Genomic DNA, 26,066 nt, shown 5'->3' with positions numbered 1-26,066 from the left:
TGCAATATTTTGAGCCTACTGAAACACAAGAACAGAAAATAATAAGAAAAATCTCTTCTTGTGGTGTCTGATATCACCTGGCAGTCTGCATTGGATCTGCCCTATCAGCTGAAAAGGTCAATGGATGCTTTATGCACATAGCCCTTGCTTAGCAGAGAACCCAGGAACCCTCCCCATCTGGTGACTTGCTCTGATCACATTTAACAACTTTCCAAGCTGCCGTCCTTTCTATCTTCTTTCCTCTTTCCTGTTACATGCTCTGCTTTTGGTCTACCTCTTGGCTGACTCTATACAACCTCCCGTGTCGATTGTATTCTTCAAAGACAGGCTCATTATATCTGGCCATTCCCATGTGCCACATGCTTGCAATACCTGCAGAAGTATTTCTAACTAGCTTTCCTGAAGCTTAATATTTCTTAAACACATTGTTAGAATATTAAGTTCTGTTTAACACATAGCTGTTTTCACAACTATTTAAATCATCAGATTAATTCCAAATATTAAAAAAAAACTAAAAAATGACAATGTTGTCAGGAGTTGATAAAATATGGAACTAGGGGGATGCAGGCTTCTCATTCATTTCCCTTTAACCTTTTCAACTGAGTCTTGAGTAAGAAGGCCCACCTTTGGAAGTAAGAAGTGTTTTGGTCATCATGGCATTCTACCCTGACATATTATTTCAGACCAGGTCAATATGAGCTTATCCTTCAGATGTGGATGTTCCCTGAGGGTCTGATGTGTTAAAAAAAATTGGTGAAACCCAAGGTGGTACCACTGGAAAGTGGCTGCCCCTCAGTAGGTAGGCCTAGAGGGCAGCTGTTAGATCCTTGGGGATAGACCTTCAAAGGGCACTCCCACTCTCTCTTCCCACTCTGCTTCCTGGCTAGTGAAATGAACAGTCTGCTCTGCCATGCTGTCCCACCAGGATGTTGCCTCCACAGAGACCCAAAGCAATGGGCCCACTCAGTTTTGCCCGGAACTTCCAGAACAATGATGCAAAGGAGAGGTCTTGTTTTTTTTAAGCTAGTTGGTACTTCCTTGTAGCATCGGAGAACTAATACAATCACAGTGGTTATAATTTTTCAATATGAAGAACTAGCTAGACCCATAAGTTTGCAATTGAAACTGCAATGGCAATCCTCTGTAGTCCGCAGTAAAGCCTTTTGCCCAGATTAGGGCAATATGCAAGAAACTTGAGGGTACACTGACCTGGTTCACAGTTTTCAGTCACGAGTCCTGTATAGAGATGCTGGATGAAGGAGAGCTTCACGTCTTCTCCTTCTGTGTGAACGACCAAGAGACCCATGGCTGTCCTTGCTGGGACCCCTTGGTCTGTGGCTTTTAGCTGAACCCAAATAGGAAAAGATGCTGAAGACGGATTCTGCTGAAGTTTAACTTCACCTGTATATTCATCGACAGAAAAAACTGACTGGGTGTCCGCAAAACTGAAAGTCACAGTCCCATTGGGCCCTGCGTCTGGGTCACTGGCTCTCAGATGAACAATGGTCTGGTTTAGGGACAGCACCGGGGGAAGGAATGCGTCAACTGGGTTCTCTTCCCAAACGGGATCGTTGTCATTAGCATCAGTGACAGATATGAGGATAGTCAACATGCTGCTTCTTGCCCCCTGGGGACTGCAGTCTCTGGCCACAGCCTGGAATGTGTGCTGAGGTCTGGTTTCTCGATCAAGGATGTGGCCAGTTCTCACTGTCCCTGTCACATGATCAACAGTGAAAGCACCAGAAGATTCCTCCAACAGAAAATATTCTACCTGCCCATTGAGGCCCTCATCTCTGTCCACAGCAGAGAGCACCAGGACCACAGTGCCCACTTCAGCATCTTCTTGCACAGAGACCTGATGGTGAAGCATGGCAAAAGAAGGGCTGTGGTCATTGTCGTCCAAAACCCTAACGTGCAACTGCATCACGGAGCTTTGAGGTGGATTCCCCAAATCTGAGCACAGGATAATGAGGGTAAAATTGTTGATCTGCTCCCGGTCCAAAGCACGAGTTGTTGAGAGTTCTCCCGAGGTTGTATGAATAGCAAAGTACTCGTCCGTGTTTCCACCTGTCACAGAAAACAATTGAAAATCCATTTGAAATGGGAAAGTAATAACTCCTTGATAGCTAATACACTTATTAGTTTGATTATTGAAAGTATTTATTTCCTGACTATGGTATCTTAGAATGTTTTTAAGTACTGAGAACAGTTGAGCATGACAAGCACCCTAACTTCTCAATATGGGTCTTAGAACAAGTGCACCAATCTGGTGTTTTGTGTGTGCATTCGTTTTGTTTTGTATTCACACATTTTCCCATAACATTAAGACGTGTATTTTATTGACAGTAAAACAAGATTAAGGAATAAGGAACATTGTTTTGTTTTGATATGTGGAGGCAGACACTAGAGAGATGGATCAGTGGTTAAGAGCACTTGCTGCTCTTCCAGAGGACCCAGTAACTAACACAAATTGCTAAACATTCTTATTAATAAAAAACCTGGAGCCAGATATTGGGGTGAAAACTTAGAGTTCAAAGAGGCAGAAAGAAGTCAGCCACATTCCTACTGCTAAGAAATCCTCAGTCAAAGAGAGAGCTACTTCCTATTACTCATGCCTATATACCTTTATGTGTCCTACCATCTTACTTCCTCTCTCCACTGAGCTACATCACTTCCTCTTTCCACCCAACTCTATCACTTCCTATCTGTCTGTACAGACCTCCAGACCTCTATGACTAACTAGTGCTGGGATGAAAGGCGTGTGCCACCACGCCTGGCTCTGGTCCAAATGTGGCCTTGAACTCACAGAGATCTGGATGAATCTCTGCCTTCTGCATGCTAGGATTAAAGGTGTGTGCTACCACTGCCTGACCTCTATGTTTAATATAATGCCTGGCTTTTTCCTCTGATTCCCAGTCAAGCTTCATTTGTTAGAGCACAAATAAAATATCACCACACCAGTACAGTTCCCAGTACTGACATGGCCACCCACAACCATCTGTAATTCCAGTTCCATGTGATCCAGTGCCCTCTTTTGGCCTCCACGTGCAGTGGAACACATGCATCCATGCAAACAAACAAACATACTCATGCAATAAATAAATCTTTTAAAAAACACTCCACGAAAATAAATGGTGGATTACACTACTTTTCCAAAACGTTACTGGCGGCTGAGCTTATTTCAGCTGTTCCCCACTGCTGTGCTCATCTCTTCTATGATCCCCTGGCACTGCGTGTGTGAGTCTTAACACTTCTGTCAGGCAGCTGCACATCTGCGCAGCAAGGGTATTTTATTCACCTCTGTATCTTTCAAAATGCGTGTTCCTTACTATCTTCCATGGGACCAACTCTAATAAAAGTTATAATTGAACGCAGAAGAAAAACATCTCAAAGACATCTACGTAGATTACTGAAGTAAAAATGACTCAAAGACTCATTGGCCATATTCTTGAATGAGTGGTGGGATCAAAGTACTAGGCTCAATGGTATGGGGTCTTGCTAGTCTGTAAACACTTAAAGCATACAGAAACAAAGTGCTCAGGAGTGGAGTCCTGTCTTTTTATGTATAAGACACAGTTAATCTACATCCAACATAGAGATGGTCAGATGCATTGTATTGCTGTGGGACGTCTTTCTGTATGCTGTGAATATATGCTATTCCCATTGGTTAGTCAATAAAGCTGCATTGGCCTATGGAAGGCAAGACGGAGCCAGGTGGGAAAATGCAAGAGAGATAATGAAAGGAGAAAGGAGAGTGGGGGGAGACGCTGTACTGCTGTCCAAGGAGCAACATGTAATGGGACACAGGTAAAGCCACAGAACACGTGGTGATACATAGACGTGATAATACACAGATAAATAGAAATGGGTTAATTTAAGATGAAAGAGCTAGCTATCAAGAAGCCTGCGATAGGCCATATAGTTGGTAATTAATACAAGCCTCTGAGTGACTATTTTATAGGAGGCTGCAGGACTGTGGGGTTGGGTGGGACTGGAGAAACTTCCAGCTACATTTTGGTGCCCAGATGTGATAGCAAGAATTTCCACCCAAAACCTGAGAAAGCTTTAAAAACAAGAGTCTAATACAGAGTTAAAAACAGCTTCCTAGTTATGTCTTTTCAGGCAAGCCATGATACAGAGATGCTGCAGCATATGGGCTTGACCTACAGCATAGCAGATTCACCGCCATGTACACAGAGGCATCTCCAAGCCGTGCAGCACACTGCATGGTGGATTTACCTTTTGTTGGTACAGACAAAAAAAAACAAGGTTTCTGGGCTACACACTGCTGGATGGAGGCATAGACCCAGTTTCCCATATTTGGCTGTGAGCATGTTTTCCCCAGAGCTGGCAATAAGGTACCTCTGCCATGTTGGGAAGGTGAGGTGGGTGGAGCCAGCAGCCAGGGCTGCCTCTTAGTTCCTAGTCACACTGTAGTTTAAATCAATGGTCAAAAAATGATTACAGATTCACAATAAGACAGATTTAGATGGAATAAAACTTTAAATGGCTTATAGTGTGTGTAAAAATGTGCATAGGCTTGGAAAAAAGAGAGGAAAAGGAACATAGACAGTTACATAAAGAAATGGATAGTTTTAAAAATAAAGTCTTTAAAGAGACAATAAGGATAACATAAAAGGATGGAAATTCCACAAAGAATCTGGACACTGCATATTATTACATTGTTTTGGGGATTTTTAACTGCATAAATACATTTGATTGTAAAGGCTATTTAGTCAAATCAGTATGTATATTTTAAAGGTATCTTGACTTCAAAATTTGTATCTAAGGATACATTGCTTTGGAAAAGAGGTTCTGCTTATGTTTCCACAGAAGGTGAGAACCTGTGGATTGTTTCCAGGCTAATATGGTTTGATCAACCAAGACACCCTGAAAGGTCAATATAGCCTCACAGACTATTACAGTGAAGATTTCACTATAATTCTTAATTTTCTCAGGATCTCCATAAGATTACCAGCACCCCCAACCAGCAGGAAGTAGTATGAGAAGCTACACCCAAATGCCCAAAATATTGTTTATATATGTTTATTTTTATTTAAAGGATGTTTATTGTAAATGTAATCTCTTTCTAAAGAAGAAAAGGGGATATAGATATGATAGGATAAAGGGGTAGATTATTGAATCTACTTTTTAGGAGCAACAACTTATTTAAAATGTTTTACATTGCTATGGATTTTGGTTTATTGATACAAAATTAAAGTTAATTTTGTTATACTGTACATGTATTTATACTCTTGTTTAAGGTATTATGTTTATGCAACTCATTTACATTGTAATGTATAACTAAGAAATAGAGGTTAATAATTAGTCTTCTATGATAGTCAAATTTGTAGTCCTGTTAGTTATGTTTTTTAGATATACAAAGATATATTTCCATTAGGTAGGTAACCTTCAAACTCTTCAAAGACCTACAGAATATGCCATTTAAAATATTTTAAGAATTTAGACTTTTCTGGGCAATGAGATACATCTGCTCCTGCCAGCACCAATTATTTCAAAGAGGATGATAGGCATCAAAGAAACTCATTATGGAGTTTGCTTTCTTTGGGGCAAAAGTTAGCCACTGGGTAAAAAAAGTGTCCTTGCCTTGACTGCTTGACAGGATGCTGTATAAAGTGGACAGGCAGGACCCATAGGAAAATGATCACTCAATTCTGCCAAAACAAGGTGAGATGATCCTTCAAGTTCTTGCTTTAGAAAGGAGACTGCCAGACATCCTGCACGATACAGGGAGAAGTGACTGAGAAACTCTAGGCCTATAGGCTGAAGATGGATGCTCCAATGTTGCAGAGGAACTTTGAGTGCCTGTCCAGGCATCCAGATGTGTCTGTAATTCTAGATTTTTGGAAGTTGTTTACAATGCACTTCCTGTTTATTTAGTAATATCATATCCTTCTGGTGTCTTTGATGAAATTGAAGACTAGATAGTTATAATTATAGCTTCCCTTAGTCATGATAAAAGTCAAAATAGATATAAAACTTTCGACTCACAAAATAGGAGAGATGGTAGAATATTTTATAATTTTGCCAAATATAAATAGACTAGATACTGTAACAGTAATTCCTGGTTGATAACTACTTTGTTATATATAATTTTACTATGTTAAAGTTAAAGCCTTCATTTTTATTAGACAGAAAAGGGGAAGAGCTGTGGGATGTCTTTCTGTACGCTGTGAATATATGCTATTCCCATTGGTTAGTAAATAAAGCTGCATTGGCCTATGGCAAGGCAGAATGGAGCCAAGCAGGAAAATCCAGAGAAATAATAAGAGGAGAAAGGAGGGAGGGAAGAGATGTGGAACTGCTGTACAAGGAGGAACATGTAATGGGATGCAGGTAAAGCCACAGAACACGTGGTAAAACATAAATAAATAGAAATGAGTTAATTTAAGATGAAAGAGCTAGCTAGCAAGAAGTCTGCCATAGGCCATACAGTTGGTAATTAATATAAACCTCTGAGTGATTATTTTATAAGTGGCTATAGGGCAGCAGGACCAGGTAGGACAGGAGAAACTTCTGCTACATTATATGATATTTGTGGTTGAGAAATAAATTCATTTGGTCAACAAACATTCAGTGAGGTCCTATTATGTGGCAAGTATGAACTCGTACTTTATATTACAAATATGCTTGATATTGGAACTATAAGGAAGAGTTAGGCATATGATCTAGCTCCCAAGACCTTATAGTCTAGGAAAGACAGGTCAGGATGCAGACATTATGGTATGCTCTTAATACTCATATTCAGGTGGCATGGGTGCACAGGAATCCAACAGTGTATAGAGTCTTAGTGTGGCCACAAAATGCTACTGGAAACAATAAAATCCAAATTCACCTTTCAATGGGAAGAAACAAGCCTACAAATTTTGGAGACAGTGTTCTGTGTAAAGTAAAGACTGTATGAAGTCCTGTAAATATGAGCACTTAGTAGCTGAAATGTCTTGGAACAATTAAAAAAAAACTGGATTCCCTTGGAGTTTGCTGTATAATATAAGAAATGGGTTGTCACAAGTGAAGACATGGATTTGAGAGGAAAGCAGGGTCAAACCACAAATGGTCTATACTTCATTGCAGAACCTAAAGGGGAGAACTGGAAGGATTTTAGGCTGATCCAGGAATCAGGTTTCTGCTTTAGGAGGAAGACTGAGGAATCGAGGTAAGAATTTATGAGAACATTGAAGTTTAGGAGGCAGTTATATAATCTGCACTTGAGCAAGCAGGAAGAAGAGGACTCTAAAATAATAGGTACATAGAGGAAAGGAGCACATTCCAAGAGTACAAAGGTGGAAAAATAAGACACAGGAAGGAAATAGTCATGACTTAATTTAGGTAAATGCTATGAGTTTTATGTTGAATAGGTCCCAGGGGCCCATGTGTAAAACACTTTTCTCCAAAGTGGGCCTGGTAAGCCTGTAGGTTATAGGAAATGTGTCCTTGAAGCAGATCATGGGAGCTCTCATTTTCCACTCTTTTACCCTAGCTCACAATGCAAGCAAGTTTGCATGTGTACCTGCCACGATGTTCCACTGCAGTCCTAAAGTAATGGTTCAATTGATTGTGAATTAAACAGGGAGCCCAAATAGCCTTTGTCCCTTTGCAAGTTCATTATCTCAAGTAATTTGCTATTATTACAAAAGACTAACATGAAAAAAAATGAATGTGTTTAGATCAATCATTCCTAAAATAATGTCTGAGTATGTCAAGGGTTATATAATGTGAAGCTTTTGAAGGAGTTATCATTAAACATATAGCTTTAAGGCAGTTCCCAGAAGCCCAGCTTATATACTCTACTGCTAAAAATATTTTGCCTGAGGATTCATCTAGCGTGCTGGTTAGGGTTTGGTCAACTTGACACAAAACTAGGCTCATTTGCCAAAAGAGAACCTCGCAAAGAAAATGCCTCCATCAGATTGGCCTCTATGTAAGACTGTGGGGGCATTTTCTTGAATAATGATTGATGTAGGTGGGCCCAGCCCACTGTGCCACTCCTAGGCAGGTGTCCTGGATTATATCAGAAAGGGAGCTGAATATGAGCCACGAAGAACAAACCAATATTCAGCATTCTTCCATGGCTTCTGAATCGCTGTCATGCCTTGAGTTCCTGCCCTGACTCTTCTGTTCATGATGGACTGTAAGCTGTAAGATGAAATAAACCCTTCCCTTCCCAAGTTGCTTTTGGCCATGGTGTTGGTCACAGCCACAGAGTTACAAACTAGGACACCTAGGATCATAAATAAAGATTTACTCCACCAGACTAGCCTTTATTTTCACCCCTTACTCAGACAAAAATAAATGACTGACAAATGAGAGGTCATTCTCATCTGACAATGTTGATCAACTCCCTCCACTGCTGTTCAGTGCTGAAATAGTGACTGGCTTTAATGACTGAAGAACACGTACTACTTTATACAGTGTGGTGACATTGTGTTCCCCAAAATATTATGCACCCTAATAAACTTATCTGGGGTCAGAGAACAGAACAGCCACTAGATACAGAGGCCAGAAAATGGTGGTATACACACCTTTAATACTAGCATTCTGTGAGTTCAAAGCCACACTGGAAACAGCCAGGCATGGTGACACATGCCTTTAATCCCAGGAAGTAATGGTAGGAAACAGAAAGGTACATAAGGCGTGAGGACTAGGAACTAGAGCCTGGTTAAGCTTTTAGGCTTTTAGCAGCAGTTCAGCTGAGATCCATTTGGATGAGGACTCAGAGGCTTCCAGTCTGAGGAAACAGGATCAGCTGAGGAATTGGCAAGGTGAGGTGGCTGTAGCTTGTTCTGCTTCTCTGATCTTCCAGCATCCACCCCAATAACTGGCATCTGGTTTGTTTTTATTAATAAGACCTTTTAAGATTCATGTTACAGAAAAGGTCTTTGCTATTAACTAAATTACAAAGTTTGCTCAATTTCCTGTGATGAGTAAATCACAGCAGAAGCTATGAATTGGTTTGGGGGAATGTACAACTCAGACAATGTCCAAGCACTAACTTGACTATTGTTCGAATTTCTAAGTCTTATAATAAAAAAAAAAACTGGTATTGTTCGAATTTCTAATGGTCTTATAATAAAAAAAAAACTGGTATTGTTAGAATTTCTAGTAGTCTTATAAAAAAAAAAACAAACCGGTATCAGATATTGGGGTAAATGCTGAAAGATCAGAGAGACAAAGGAACAAGCCACTGCCACGTCTCACCTCTAGAACTCCTCAGCCTGAAAAGCCTTTACTTCCTGTCTCCTCATGTCTTATATACCTTTCTCTGCCCTGCAATATAATTCCTTCTTAGTACTGGGATTAAAGGTGTGTGTGACTTCCCAAGCAAAGGCATGAGATCTCAAGTACTGGGATTAACGGTGTGCACCACCACTGCCTGCCTCTGTTTCTCTCCTAGATTGAGTCAATCTCATGTAACCCAGCGTGACTTTGAACTCACAGAGATCCAGACGGATCTCTGACTTCCGAGTGCTAGGATTAAAGGTGTGTGCCACCACTGCCTGGCATCTATGTTTAATCTAGTGGTTTGTTCTATTCTCTGATCTTCAGGCAAATTTTATTAGGGTACACAATACATCACCACACTTGACTTCTATCAACTGTCCTCTGGCTTTCAGGTTGCACAAGAGGGGCTGATGGAGCACAGCTTAGAGGAAGAGCATACACTCAATGCTTCTGAAGCCCTGAATTCTGAACTCCATTGTTTAGCACCAAGAAAGTTTAAAAATGTGGACAGTTCCTTTCAGACCTGTGTCTGTAAAAAATAAAATTGGCAGGAGACCTGTTGTTGTTCTCTCTCTTACTCAAAGGCAGCAGATTGCTCTATACTCCCAGCTAAGCAAGAGGCTAAGTCAGGAGGAACCTAGAGGATAGGATTTCAAGACCAACCTGGGGAACATTATGAGACTTTGGGAAGAGAGGGAGGGAGAGAGGGAGGGAGAGAGGGAGGGAGGGAGGGAAGAGGGAGGGAGGAGGGAGGGAGGGAGGGAGGGAGAGAGAAAGGGAATAAACCTCACATTCATAAACTGGAAAAAAAAAAAGGATCCACCAATTCTATTAAGAGATTCATTTCCAGCACAATTTTGTTTTTAATAAACTATTAGCAAAAACTTGGACAGTATCTTTAATATTTTAATCTTTCAAAGATCAACCCAACCTAAAATAACTTGTAAGCTTAGATTCTAAATTTATTAAAATTTTAAAATAGCTTCCATTTCAATATATGCAGATACTCAATTATAGAAAATACAGTGACAATAATCGGTATAAAAATAAAAAGCTACTTCGTCATGGTAAATTGTGATAGGGTATAGAAGGAATTATCAACTCAAGATGTAAAGAATAAAATAAACGATCCTATAAAGAAACAAAAAGTAGGAAAAAGCCATCTGTTCTAGATGCATTTGCCCTAGTATTGGCATAGAAGCAAATTCAGGAAAACTTTGAAGAACCACAACCTTAGAAAATTTGGAGGGTGCTGATGCAGGGTGGACAGAGGCAGAAGACGCTCCCTCCAGGGGAGAAGAGAGCAGCAGCTCCCACTGGGTGTGGCTTTTGTAGGAAAACACAACAGACACCAAAACAGGAAACTCAGCCGACCACCCGCACCAGTCGGTACTTGGAGAGAACCCCGGCTTTCCAGCACTCACCCACTATGTGATAGGTGACAGCTCCATTGTTGCCAGCATCCTCATCGAAAGCCAACACAGTATAGACAACCCCTGGATCTTGGTTTTCCAGAACTTCCATGTCATGCCTGTGGACAACAGGCTCTGGAGCATGGTCGTTTTCATCCTCCACGGTGCAGAGGACGGTTGCAGTGCTGGACAATGAAGGGACGCCAGCGTCCTGCACAAGCACTGGTGTTGAACACAGAGAAGGACGGTTTGTGGCTGTCACTACATACCTAAGATACGCTGTTCCAGTTACACAGCATGAGACTGAACCAGCTGGGGGACCCTGGGCCAGTAATATCTCGTTTAGAGTCATCTTACAGAAACCTTGAATTTCAGGCCAGAGAAATGGCTCGGCACCGAAGAGAAATTGCTATTCTTCCAACGGCCTGAAGTCGGTTCCAGCACCTAATGAGGAAGTTCATAGCCACCTGTTTCTCAATTCAATGAGGGTCAGTCAGCCTTTTCAGGCCTCCATGGGTACTGCATACACAGTATGGGTGCACATACAGACAAGTAGGCACACACACATACATGGACATTTTTAAATAAGTTAAAAAAAAGTTTGAACAGAATGCTAAGTCTCACTAATAATCCTTCTAGATCCTTTGAGATTACATAGTGTGTGGGGGGGGCAAGCCCCTTACCTCGAAGTGTGAAGATTCCTTGAGCTTCTCGGTCAAATGTGACACTTGTCACCACCTCCCCTGTGTCAGGGTTGATCTCAAACAACTCAAAGTCAGGCCCTGGCAAAATTTGAAACTGAAGCTCGGCATTGACTCCTTAAGGAAAAAAAAAAAGCAATTTGGGTAATCTGACCATTTTCATAGGAACATATCAGGGCTGTAGATGAGAAAGGTGAGATTATTAAAAAGTCTTCAAATTAAAGTACAAGACAATACCTCTGTCTGTTCTTCTGGAATGACGGCCCTATGAGCAGAAACACTCGGTTTTCAAAAGCCTTATGAGACTTACCCACAGTGAATGCTTAGGATTTTTTCCTTCCCATAAAAGTTTTTCTTAGGAGTGAGCAACTCTACAACATAGTCCTAATTACTCCTCCTAACGCCCCTGATTGTAACTTAATGACATAATTGTGAACTTGTGGGACAGATGACAATTTCTGTAGATTAGCCTCTGTTTAAAAAGCTTGTGCTCAGCTGTAGGACTCTGTTTATTCACAACCTCAGGGGGCAGGCCCGCAGGGTTGCTTGTGTGGTTATTCTTGCTTTGTTTTGTGTTTAACCTTAGCAGTTGGTCTCCTATCTGGGTATGTGAGGAGTGCCATACCACATTGTTACGCATTTTGAAAATAATTCTTCCCATTTTTGTGGTTGTAAGTCGTTACTTGCTTATTCCTCCTCACACCCTTGTAATTATCCAGAACAAACAAGAGAACAAGAAAACAGAAAAGAACTAGAGATGACTTCGTCTAATCCCATTACCTTACTAAGCAAGTTGGAAGCCTTGCAAAGATGTAGTACAGTCTTCATGACGCACGTCTAAGGAAGGATGTGTGTGTGACCCATTGCTTCTGTGTGCACACAACACTATCTATATTAGATCCCAATTCCCGCAGCCCCATGAATTCTTCCTCATGCCCCTTGAAAGCACCCCCCATGACTTTCTTTCCCTCTGCAGTCCAGCCTGAGCATCACTCCATCAAACTTGCTTCTTCCCCATGTCTTGTGACTTTGGGTTGAAGATTCCCAGCTGAGTGGCAGCCCAAGCTTAGATGAGCCCTTTCTCTGCTCTCCTTGGTTATCCAACAGATGTTGAGATGGAGAGAAGGTCCTAACAGCACAGTCTAAGGTCACACAAATGTCGCCATCATCTGTGACTGTCCTCAGTCACAGCTCCTCTTAAGGTCTCCTATCAAACACATCCTGGCTCTCGCCCACAGGCTCCTTTGTATTTCTCAGAAAGAAAGGAAATCTTGAGAAAGAAATTCCCTTAATCATCTGAATTTACATTCAACTCTGCATCTATCTGCCCATCTTAATGGCAGAAGGAACCCTTCAACTGCTCAGGCTTGAAATTTTCCTGAAGTGTCTGGTCTTTCCTTTGTATTTTTTTCTATCTTCTGAAACTACAAAAACTAAGTCCTGGGGGCAGGGGGGGGGGGGCGGGGAAGAATGCTGAAGGGGTGGGAAGAGAGGGATCTCTGATTGGTATGTAAAATGAATAAAAAATTTCCTAATTGAAAAAATTAAGTCTTCCTCAATATTGCCAAATTTCATTTAAGGATATTGTCATTCTCTGGAGCGACCTTCAAATCACTGTCAAATCTAGCCACCCTTTCTACTATGAGCAATGATTCTTCTTATCATAAAATCTAATGGCTCTCTTTAGTTCTTACCTACTTTAACTCCTCCATGGTATCCTCCATTGCTGACTGATATCCAAAAAGAGAAAGGAAGGAAGAGAAAAAAAAACATGGGAAGAGAAGTAGAAGAAGAAAAGTTTTGCTCTCTTTTTCTTTGCTTCAAGTTTTGTTTATTTATTCATCTATTTATCCAGTCATTTGTTTGTTTTGGTGCTAGGTATGGAATCCAGGGTCTCACACATGCTACGAAAGCTTTCTATAATTGAGATGCAGTCTCTGGTTGTTTCTCTATGTCGTATTTTACTCCTCGTTTCCAGAGTGGGGTGAAAAGGACTTATTCTAGCCATAGATTAGTTAGCATCTTGCTCTAATAGAGGCACAGATGAATACAGATTTGTCTATTCCTTTCCTAATCAGTGACTCCAGATTCATATTGAACTCTGATTATTTGCTTATTTGATTATTTAACTCTTTCCTCCCTCCCTCCTTCCCTCCCTCCCTCCTTCCCTTCCTTCTCCCTTCCTTTCTTCCTTCCTTCTTTCCTTTATCTCTTCTCTCATTTCTTCCCTCCTGTGCTCAATTATTCAAGCACATTTACTGAATGATAGACTTGTAAAGATTGCTCAGACAGCTTTTTTGGTCTCCAGATCTCCTTTCTTGTAGACAATTAAATCAAGAGTTATAAAGAGGATGGGATAGACTTCAGGAGAAGTAGATTCAGAGAAGATGTGTTAAAGGCAATATGTTCACTATTTTGTTCAGTAAGCATGGAAAGTTTTAAGGTGACAGGCAAGTGACAAAAATGTAGTGCTAGGAAGACCATAAAGTCTTTCTCTTCACAAGGCTTATAGTACAGTACTCAGTGCAGACAAGTAAGCTTCAAGCACCATGCTATATGATATGGCATGTCAGACTAAGCAGAGACACACTGTAGTACTGTGAAGGTGAACAAGAGTTAATCTGTAAAAAGGAAGAAAGAGTGGATGCACTCAAAATAAAATTCACACACTTCACCAGCATCTACAAAGTCCCTCACGATGTGGACCCTGCTTATTCTTCCAACTCTTCTCACAGCTCATACCCTTGCTCACACCCTTGCTATATTCCTGCTTTCCTTACTTCCTTTCTGCTCCCTGAACGTACTAAGTTTCATTTTGCTTGTAGCCTCTGTAATTGCCATTTCCTGTTTGTTCTTACTGTAGTTTTTTTTTAAGACAAAGCTTAAACTTCTATGTCTCAAATCTAAATCTGTGATATACTAGAGTCTGAGACTATAGCTCTCCTTTGCCCAATGGCTTCCTCCAAGGATCTTCTTCAAAGAGTTGTCACAAAGGGACACTAAAAGGAGACTGAAAGTCCAAAGGAGGAGAAGGGGCTGAGGACACAGCTCAGCAGTTAAGAGCACTTGGTATTCTTTCAGAAGACCTGAGTTCAGTTCCCAGAATCCACATGGCCACTTATAGTCACCTGTAACTTCAGTTCCAGAAGACTTATACCCTCTTCTGGCCTTCATGAGCATTGCACACACATTATGCATGTAGGCACATGCAGATAAAATAGTCAAAACACAGAAAATCAATAAATAAATATTTTAAAGGGGAAAATTTCTTCTTCCTAAAAGCATACTGTATCATCAGTGCTTATTCTGTCCTTTTAACATTCCAAGATCCAGATTCTGCAAGGCTGTTCCTCTTATAGTCAGTCCTCTGAATTCCAAACTTTCTCTTTTTTTATTTAAATGGTAGTTGCTTGCACACTCATCTCCCACTCCTCACCCCCACCTTCACAGTATTGCTTTGCTTACCCAGTTGCCAAGCAACACTATCAGTATCTAATATTCTTGGCTGAACAGGACTGGCAAGAACATTTGTCATAAGGAGAAGGTCTTGCATATCAGGGAATTTGGACTCTTTGTCCTTGACTAGAGTGCTGAGTGTCTTGTCACAGGAGAGAGAATGTCAGTAAGTCATCACTTTTGGAAAGCATGAATAGCCGACCACTAGGGTTGAACTATGATGAAGTAAGATCATTAAAAGACTCAGACTGGTTAGAAAACCAAATGTCACCATAATTTACAGAAAGCAAATTACAAGTTGAAGTTTTAAACTCGCAGCTTAACTCATAGAAGATCACAAATCTACTATGAGAGAGAGCCCCAAGAAGAATCTCCTGGAAGACTGGACTTACACTGAGTGGCAGATATACAACAGAGACAAGGGGATGCAAAAGTCCACTAAAACCTATAGGCAGAGTCTGCAGTACGGCAGGCAGCAAAGTGAAAATATGTCTAAGTTGTAGATAGATTCACATTGTCATTAACCTGAGGAACATATATAAAGCCAATTTTAACTATACGAGAAAGACCTAGTCTTAGAGCAGAATATAACATTGGCTTGTGAATACTTACTGACATTTTGTGTCTACTAGGGATAATGTAAAATATTATTTTCCAATTAAGAAGACTGTCATGTCCTCAACAATGACACAATGCTCACACCCTCAGACATTTCTAAACCAAAACCAGAATATGCTTCACTGGTTATTTGGGGATAGTGAAAAATAAGTAAGTAAATATATTTCAAAGATTAAAGGTAACTTGAAGGCATTTCTGACTCATGGGCTTTGGTTTCTCAAATCATGAGGTCAAAAGTACTGCTTGAGTACCTACATCATATCTCTCTCCACCCTAAGAATTGAGGCTAAAAGAAAGTAAAATATACTGAATTCAAGAGTTTATAGTGTAGAAAGGAGACAGTCAACAAATATAAAGAAATTAGAGTTTAGATCAAAATTTAACAAGAATTGCCTTCCTAGTGAGTGAGACCGTGATCGGTCCTTATTCATTTCCCCCTTTCTATAAATGCATTTCTAACTGGAATCTATGTAGAGAGAACCTACATAGTATGAGTCAACCAGATACCAACTAAAGGCCAGCAGAATAGTAGTAAGAGACTAGCAGAAGTAGCCTAAGCCATTAAGAGTGTCATGTGGCTCCTCTAGCAACGGCCTTAGATTGAGAAACTCAAGTTTTTACCTTCCTAATGGCCTAACTACCCTCTAAATTCCTCTATTAGGATGTGGTCAAAATGAAAGTCCCTAGGCTTTACTTTATTTTAGCATCTAGGGGTGGGGATGAAGCTCAGTGGTAGAGCACTTGCCTAGCATGTGCAAAGCCCTAGTTTGATGGCCAGATAACAAAAAAAAAAAGATGTTTTAGCATCTTAACCCTTTGACTTAATGAGCACATGTAAGTCTTCTCTTAGAAGGTGTACATGTGACCCTAATAAGGATAATACTGGTAGTACTCCAACGTCTGAGGGATAGGGAAGTCCTATCTACCTTCTTCCCTTCTTCTAAAACATCTTCTCTCCTACTTTTACATATCTGATGTTAGAAGAATAATATGAACAGTAGTGTCAGAATTAGAGTCAGTCAAATACTATGCTTTTCCCTGACTCCAAGAGTGGGTTTTGAAGGGTACAGCTGTACATCACACACACAGAGAAAGTCCTGTCAGGAAACCAGATGTAGTTTATTCAAGATGACACTGGATAGAGAGGATATTTGCATGAAATAAAAAAAAAAAAACACCCTCTTACTGACCATGTATTGTTGTGTTAAAATGTCACGTTCCACCACTACTGAGCAAATGTCATTACCCCAAACTCATCTACCTCGTGAGGTGCCTTTTCCTCCAGGGAGCCAGTGGCAGCCACAGTCATCTTTGCACACTAACAATGGAGCTCTTGTTGAGGTACCAAATGCTGGGAAATTTTTAATACCTCAGTAAAAATCTGGTAGTTGTGTTTTTTTTCCTTTTAATACAAGAAAAAAGTCCTGCTAGATTTAGAGTGAGTCACACAATATAAACATTCAAATCCCCTTGGACTTTGAATGCCAAACAGCACTGAGTGCTTACGTTTCAAAAAATCTGCATTCTAGAATGCCAGAACACATATGCTCAGCTCTTTGGTATTAAGTAACACTATAGTATTTTTTAATACATACTATAAAGTAAACCATTCATAAATTCCAACCCGATGCCAGTTATGTTAAAATGTTCAGTACGTCATTTAACTCTCATGCATAATCCTATTTCATTGTTCTAACTCAGTGAAGAAAAAAATCGAAAGGAAATATATTCAAATATACACACACAGTCACAGGTATTTACATAAACACCAGCTTAACAGATCTGGCTTCATCGAAAACACAGCAAATACAGTACTCATAAGAAATTCTCACCAAAAAATTAAATTTTTAAAATTAAAAAAAAAAATTTTTACGAAGTGAAGACTTTCAGTAACGCAAACCTTCTCTAAGACATGCAATGTTAGATGAGCATTGGGATGATGTTAAGTTGTATTTCAAACCTCTATTAATGCAAAGCCACAAAAAAATACATACATCTGAATTTTCAGTTGTGATTTTAATCCCTATAATGATAAGGTTTCAATTCAAATAGACTCAATAGGAATAACATTAACACTAGGCAATTTCACAACAGAAAATAGTAGGAATTACTTATGGCAGTCACTTCTTGTGACTAAATGCAAAAATCTGAGAAAAAATTCCTTTCTCCCTTTTCAGTAGAACCCCGCACAGAAAATAAAATTAACAAAATAAGTCGAGGGGAGAACAGATTGCAGGTGGCTAAGCCACAAGTCTGCAGAGGGCTCAACCTGTGCAGTCCACATTGTGAGGTGGCCCTGCCCAGAATCTTGTTGCTGTTTACACATGGAAACCTTGGAAGGGAGAGTTACTGAACCAGGGCAACTGAGATGCACAGCTCCCGTGTGCTCCCCAGGATCATTGTGAAAAGCACAGCTTGTGTATTCCCCGTTGTCCCTACCACCCTAAAGCAATGGTTCTCAACCTTTCTAATGCTGCGACCCGCATATTGTGATGACCCTCAACCATAAAATTATTTGCATTGTTACTTCATAAGTGTAATTCTGCTATTGTTTTGAATCGCAATATAAATAGCTGTGTTTTCCGATGGCGAAGGGTCACGACTCGCAGGTTGAGAACCGCTGCCTTAAAGCAGACAGTGCCTGAAAAGCTTTAAGGCTAACTGAGCTTAGCCAGACTGAGAACAGCTGTGAGCATGCGCCTTTCCGAGTACAGTGAGGAAGTCTTTGATCACACTGCCCCACTGTGGTCAAACAGGGAAAATTATGTGAGCCCTTGAAAAGGGCCCCTAGGGTCTCGGACAAACTCACGTCAGGGGCCCATCCTTGCACTCTGGCGTATCCCAAGACAGCAGAGCAGCTGAGAGATACAGGACTTATCTTGAAAGCTAAACAAAATCTCTCTTTTACTCTTCTGATATTTTAGGGGAGAAATGGGGCTGTCACACTGTCGGTTTTGTAGAAACATCATTACGGTATTTGTAAATGTAACCCCTGCACGTGTAAGTTTTAAAGACCGGCTGATTAAGTGCTTTGTTCTGACGTGAACTCAGAACGTATTGTTAATAGTAAACCCTGAGCTATCTGTTTTTATCGTTATTTAGTTTAAAATACAAACAGAACATCATTAAATTTACTGCGTCCTTAAACACCCAAAGAGCCCCAGCGATGTTCAAAAGCAAGTCAGAGGCTCTCGTCAATTCCCAGTCACAGTAACTATTGACTTCAGAGTTGTGTGTCTGTGTTCTGTGTTAATTATACGAGTAGAAACAGGAGGGAACGTCGGCTATTCACTGTGCCAGATATTGGTAGGAACTCTTTCCACATAGTAATGCCTTCATACTTATAATGAGACTACATATTAAGTGCCGCAATTATCCCCATCTTACACACAAGAGGAACAGAGAGGATTAGTAACTTCTCCAAGGTTACACAGCTTATGTAAGAGATAATTCTAGGGTGCAGACGTAAGCCGTCTGATATCAGCTCCACAGCTTTGGAGCAAGCCTGGCTTAGGCTGAGAAGATGGAGAACCACTGGAGTCCTCGTGCTCAATGCACCCAGGGCGCTTTGAGACGTTGTGTGTGTATCTCTGTTTGCTGTCTCAGTAAAATCAATAAATTACATGTTAATTAGGTATGTACCACTCTAAATAATAATAAAGATTAATTCAAACAGATGCTAGATAAAAAAACATACATCATCTACAGCTATTTCATGTATGTTGCAGGAAATACTTGATATTTAAGATACACAGTAACTTCATTTTCCCATAACTATTGTTTTTCTTAATTTATTTACTATTATTATTTTTGTGTGTACACACATGCGTGCATGTGGCATAGCACACATGTGGAGGTCAGAAGAGAACATTCAAGAATCATTTATTTCTTCCACCATGGAGGGTTCCAGAAATCCAACTCACCAGGCTCCCTGGTAAACACTTTCTCATGTGCCAACTCATAGGCCTCACTTTCCCATAACTACTATTTTATGCTGACTATAACCATTTTGTGCTTTTTATGGTGTCATTGACCTAGGTTCCAATAGTTTTCAGATTACCTGAATCGGTGTCTTCAGCTTCAACCCTTGTGACAAACGCCCCAGGACTTTGGTTTTCTTTAACTGAAGTTTCATACAGAAGTTGCTTAAATACTGGTGCCTCATCATTGACATCAAGGACAGTGACTGTCAGAGTCTGGGATGAAGAAAGTGCTGGTGTGCCACCATCATGGGCCACAAGGATCAGGATGTGCTGAGTTTTCACTTCATAATCCAGAGGACAAGCTGTCCTCAGCAAGCCTGCTTTGGAAGAAAAGTCATGGTGGGCTATGGGTGCTGTTTGGCTTAGGACCACCTACTCTACCTCAGCTTATGTTGCATACTTAAAAACTCAGCTTTCGTTGCTAAAGAATGAATCATAAAAAAGAGAATGAAATTTATTGAACCAACTTTAAATTCATCTATTATCTACTAACATTCTTGGTCAGAAAAGTCAATTTAAGTTATAAAGACAAATGACAATTTCAAAAGTCTATCCTACATGATTATCTAGTAAGGGGCCTATGTCAAAATTACTAGTCTACCCAACATTTCCCTCACTTTTAAAAGTATCTATGATTCCAATAACATATATTCTGTGACACATGACGCACTTAGAAGTAACCATGTTATAAAAATGTGCGTATGACTCTGTTGGGCAGCACATCTGATTTCTGTTAAGGAATCGCCTTCTGTTATACGTACTCTTGGTTGACCACCATTTGCTTTATGAACATTAAAGGGCACAGATGTTGCAATTCATACCATAAACTTCACAAATAAGCCACTATCTATCCCACTGCATTGAGCCACATAACCCATGTCTGTGCCGTGTTCTACATTGATAGTCATTATAGGTTAATAACTGTCATATATTTCTTTTAGAATTGCTGACTGCCTTCCTAAAATTTTTCTTCAAATAATTAAATATTGAGTCAGATTTTTGAGATAGTTTTTTTTTCAATAATTACCTATCCTTCTATACATTGGGGCTATAGGAAAACTCACTATATTTTATTTTTTATTAGAAACATGAGCCTTGTGAGAGGAAAAAAGAAAATTCCCACCTCATATGGATACATTCTGCAATTATCATTTTACGTCTTTGAAAAATACCTCAAAAGAAATAGCCATTGTAATAGCTCCAGATTCATGATGCAGGCATTACTAAGACACAATTCAATTTTATTCTTCCTCTTTAACAGGCTGAAACAGACCTTCCCTGAGCATCTTGGAAAGCATTTAAAGGACCATTAAATCAGCTCTGAGGAGAGGCACAGCTCTTGCAGAAATCATCAGCCTGTGTCTGGAGAATCTCCTGTCAGCTGGGCACTTAGGTGGTGTTCATGCAAGCCTCAGAAGGGAACCATATGTCAGGATTTGAGAAATGTTCTGATAAAATTTCCCAGCAGAATAGAAACAACTATGCTCACAACTTCCAAATCCTCACATTCACTTTAATTCCAAATAATGTTCTTCACAGCTGGCCAAATAGTTTACATCTGAGATTTTTTTTTCCTAAAGTTCATGTTGAAATCACTATTTTACAGACAATTAGATAGTACTCCATAAGTTTTTTAAATGTCCTGAAAACTCACATAAAGGAAAGTTCATTTCCAAACTCACAGGGCTGATACTTTGCATATACTTTTTTTTTTTTTGCATATCATGTTAAAAATTGGGGCAGCCTCCTGGCAACATGGTGGCAGCAAGACAGATGAAATATCAGTGCAGAGTGAATGCCGTTGAGTAAATGCTGATGTAAAAACTAAAATGCTACAACTGTTGTGAAAAGCAATGTCCCTAAAGAGCAAAGAATTCAGCCATTAAAACCTGTGTATTTTCAGTTACTAATCAGGGCTGGCTTGCATGATCTAAAGGCTAATTTCCACACGAAAGTCTTTGTATAATGATGTTGATTTGGCATAAAGTCACCTTGCTTTACTTACAGTAGTATTCCTACCTCAAAGATTCATGATAGTAGCTATTGTATCCTCAGCCCACAAGATACAGTCAGCTACAAAGCACAGATAATATCAACAAACAGTTCAATAAACTTAGTTCCCTGAATACAGTATCTGTGATATATATCAGTGTGTGTGTGTGTGCGCGTGCGTGTGTGTGTGTGTGTGTGTGTGTGTGTGTGTGTGTGTGTGTGTGTGTGTTGCAACTCTCCAGGAAAATTCTGTCACACAACAACTACCAGGATGGTTCTGCTATAGAACAATAAATAAGAAGAGTTGGTAGGGATGCGGAGAAATTTAAATCCTTGCACACTGTTGGTTTTAATGCAAAATATTTCGAGTGGAAAAAAGTATGACAATTCCTCAAAAATAGTTTTTAAGTTAGCAAAAGGGCCATAAAGCCCCATCTTTCCAGAGAAGCCATAGAAGTTTTAAAATTGGTTTAATTATAATTAAAGTGTCAAATATCCCAGCAACACCACTTCTGGGTATTTATGCAAAAGAATTGAAGTCATGGTCTCCAAGAAGTATTGGCAATGTCAAGTTCACTTCTACTGCTCATAATAGTCAAAGTTCAAAATAACTCAAATGTCTATCGGCAGATGAATAGAGATAGAAAATATGATACATGCAAGCTATGGTTCTTAAAAATCATGAGAGAATTCTGTTATAAGTCTGGATATTGAAGACACTGTGTTGACTGAAATAGGCTAGTCATATGAAGATAAACACTGCCTGACTTTATCTAAGCTCTTTAAAATAATCAAATTTACAGAACTATCAAGAGGAATGGTGCTTGTCAAAGATCCAGAGACAGGAAAATGAAAAAAAATGGTTTAGATGAAGTAAAAAGGATGACCTTTGAGTTTAACTGAACAGCACCAAGTCCATAGTCAAGAATATTGTATTCTGTGAATAAAAATATTAGGAACATTGTTCTCATGTTAAATTTTCTTTCAATAAAGTTGGTCATAGTGGCATATACCTGCAATCTTAATACATGGGAAGCAGAGAAAGGCAGATCAGGAGTTCTAAGTCATCCTCAGCTACATAGTGGCTTTGTAGCCATCTTGGGATATATGAGAACTCCTCTCAAACAAAACATAATGAAATATTTAGTAAAATAAAATAAAATAATTTAGAAGTGGTATCCAAAGCACTGTACCTGATGACTTGTCTAATATGAAGACCATGTCCTCATTTCCTGAGAGGATGCTGTATGTTACTTTTCCGTTCATCTCTGCATCTGGATCCTGGGCACTTACACGGTGCACCAGGGAGCCCACTTCGGCATCTTCTCTGACAAAGGTGATGGGATGGGACACAAAGGTGGGGCTGTGGTCATTCACATCCAAAATCACCACTTCTGCTATCAGTGACCTCCATCGCCGGTCTGTCACATTCACAGCCTGATCAGATGCAGTTATGGTCAGTATGAAAGTTGGAACATTCTCTCTGTCCAGGGGAGATGCGGTGACTAGTGTGCCAGAAGAGGGGTGAATGAGAAACGGGTTCGTTCCAACATGGCTGGATTCTGCAAAGTATTGTATCCTACTGTTCAGAAAACTGCCATCACCATCTTTAGCATTGAAGACGTACACCAAAGTCCCTACAGGCACATTCTCCTCTACACTTATCACAACGAACTCATCCTGGAAGGATGGGGAATGGTCGTTCTGATCTTCCACATCAACACTAAGGAAGACTGTGCTGTTCCAGGGAGGGCTTTGACGATGATCTTTAGAAATCACCCTGATGAGATAATGAGATGTCATTTCGTAATCGAGTTCCTTAGAGAGGAACAAGTCTCCTGTAGAGCTGTCAATTTCAAAGTGGCCATCCTTGTCCTCTGCAACGATACTAAAGTGTAACTTCCCACTATGGTGCTGTTGAAGAGTGTCAGGCGACTTCAGCAGGCTCATGATTTTTGCAGGCTTCGTGTTTTCTGGGATCACTAAATGTCTAATATTCTGAGATGTAAAAACCATCCCTTTGGAGAGTGGTATCACCTAACATAAGGAAAAAAAACTGTTCATACAGTAGTACTTTGAAGCTAGCTTCAAGTATCATTATTAAAAGGTAAGTTTAAACATCAACATATATATATATATATGAAACTGATCTCTATTTGTGTTTTATATATGTGTTAATAAGAAAACCTCTTTTAATATAATTCTAATGTATCAAAAGATTGAAATTTGTTCTACATAGGAAAGAATAAAATAGTTTCCCACTTTTTAACTTTGATGTAATACACTAATGACTGTTTTGTGAGGCTGTGTATGGTTCTTTTGGAACATACTTGGTAATTCTTCAATGTGAATGTTGGACAGCTAATTCTCCAAATGATCCCAAATCCTGGAGATCAGTCTAGCCACAATGACACCTTTGGGCATTGAAATATCAAGTGTCTTTGTTGAAATAAAGAACTAAAGGTTTGACCACATCAATTTTTCTCCTAACTCACACTTTAATTATGAAAGACATAGTTTGAAAACAGTAGTCTTGGTGAAAATAAACTCTTTGTTATTATATACATATAAGTCTATATTGTATTTATACTGTGCTAACATTGCTTATTATCATGTGATCAATAAAGAGTCTTGTTATGAATAGACACCTTAATGTTGACTGGCTGTAGGTAATTCTCTCCTACTATGTCCCATGACTTGCTTTTGTTGTTGTTGCTGTTGCTGTACTTGATTAATGCAAAGCTTTCACGTATGGATCTCAAATAATTGTTATAAGCTTTAAAATTTTAAAAAGCTCATGTGATTTATCCTGTGGCCATTTGTTTACGTACAAAGACCTCCTGCTTACTTACCAACTCATTGCAATCAGAAGTAAGAGAAAAGTTACATTTTGCGCATCACATCCAAAGCAATACAAATGTCTCTGTAGTGAAGGATAGCTTGTCAAGAACTACACATCACTAGTTCAAAAGTTATTATATTTAATTTTTTTCCAAACAACAAGAAGGTAAGTATTGTATGTGATACACTCTTGAAACGGGATCCACATACTGAGAATGTCTTCATACTATCTGTTTAAAAATCAAATGGTACTCTCAGAATGTTCTTCCACATTTTATGTTGATAACATTACCTGAATATTAATAATTGCCTGTCCTTGCAGTGGGGGCACTCCCTGGTCACTGGCAATAACTGTCATCCTATAGGAAGGTCTGTAGTCATGGGAAAGTATTGTGGTGGTTCTGATTTCACCATTGTTGGCATCAATTTTAAAGTGAGCAGGATAATCTATACACAAAAATGAAGAAACTAAATTAGTTCAGAAAGCAGAAGATGGGATCAATTCAGTTAATGTGTTCGTATTTCAGAACGTGTATTTGCTTTAAATTTCTTGAGAGTCTGAGAGCTATAGTACATTAATTTGGTTTTAATTCCTTGAGGGTCTGAGGAGCTATTTACCATATTTAATATTTTATAATATATTGATACACACATGTATCAGAAACAACACACAACACCACTTTAATCTCTCTAGCTTTCATGTTTCTATGCACAGTTAATATGAATTTGTTATTTGTCACTGAAATATAGAAAAGATGATTTTTTTAGTTTAAGCACATAAAAATAAAAAAGTAGATAGCTAGGCATGGTGGTGCATGAGCCTATAATATAATAGGAAAATTGTGGTGTGCCCTCCTGGGCTACATAGTGAGGCCATCTACAGATTTCTGCCATCCACATGTATGTTTTGCCTTTGAGATTCACTAACACTGGATCAGCAATGGCCTAGATTTGGTTGCTACACCTACAATATACAGCTTAGTTCTTTCGTAATTCCTTTCACTTTTCCTTAAATATATATATTTCCTTGAAGTGCTTCCTATCAAGAGGTAGCTCTGGAGAACTGATTGAATTTTGGTAGAATTTTTGGAGAGTACATCACAAGGGGAATACTATATTTCCCTTCAGAGTCACATGCCCAGCTCCCCTTTGGTCTTGATGTTGGTTCTGCTGGCTCAAAGCCTAGATCTGTGTGTTCATTAAGTATTCCAAAGTAAAGGTAGCTCCCCTTCATCTTCCTCTTCATTTATTAACAAGAGTATTTCAATAAAAAAGACATTTCTTTCCAACTAATTTGTGCGTGTGTGCATGCATGCATGTGTGCTTGCTTGCTGATGCCTGCAGAGTAAAGAAGAGGACATTGGAGCTCCTTGAGCAAGTTACAAGCAGTTCTGAGTCATTTGATGTGGGAGCTGGGAATTGAACTTGGGTCCTCTGGAAAAGTAATGAGGGCTTATAACCACTGAGCTTTCTCTCTAGCTCCCAGCTTCTTTTTGTAACCTATAGGAATAGTTCATTATCAGGAAGGGTTTCAGCATATCACCATTATTATCTTTACTGATACTCAAATTAGCTCATCACTGAACAGTTAGATCCTTTCAAAAATTGGTCCCTGGGTGTTTGGACAGAGTCCCAGTACACTGTAGCAATTTCCTTGCATCATATGCAGGATAGTGCAGGTTTTTCTTGTGGATCTCCTGCCTAAGATCAGAACTCTGTCATTTCTCTATGTATTTCTGGTTCCCTTTGGTGGAAGCTAGTTTTGTGAGACCATATTCTGTATAGGAGTTCTCATTCTTTCTGGGTTACTCATGATTTCT

The 26,066-nt window shown here is 39.5% G+C and overlaps 1 protein-coding gene across 1 annotated transcript in view; it reads right to left on the bottom strand.

Annotated features, from left to right (window-relative positions):
- Dchs2 (dachsous cadherin-related 2) overlaps nt 1-26,066 on the bottom strand; it is a 216,262-nt gene that overhangs the window by 42,330 nt on the left and 147,866 nt on the right. Inside the window, 6 exon segments of the mRNA XM_028857068.2 lie at nt 1,210-2,067; nt 10,668-10,877; nt 11,339-11,473; nt 19,491-19,730; nt 22,599-23,442; nt 24,539-24,693. Coding sequence (XP_028712901.1) covers nt 1,210-2,067; nt 10,668-10,877; nt 11,339-11,473; nt 19,491-19,730; nt 22,599-23,442; nt 24,539-24,693 — 2,442 coding nt within the window.

This window comes from Peromyscus leucopus, chromosome 6, assembly GCF_004664715.2.
Source record: "Peromyscus leucopus breed LL Stock chromosome 6, UCI_PerLeu_2.1, whole genome shotgun sequence".
Lineage (NCBI taxonomy): Eukaryota > Metazoa > Chordata > Mammalia > Rodentia > Cricetidae > Peromyscus > Peromyscus leucopus.
Note: the sequence above shows the minus strand (reverse complement) of the source record. Positions and strands in the feature narration are given on the sequence as shown.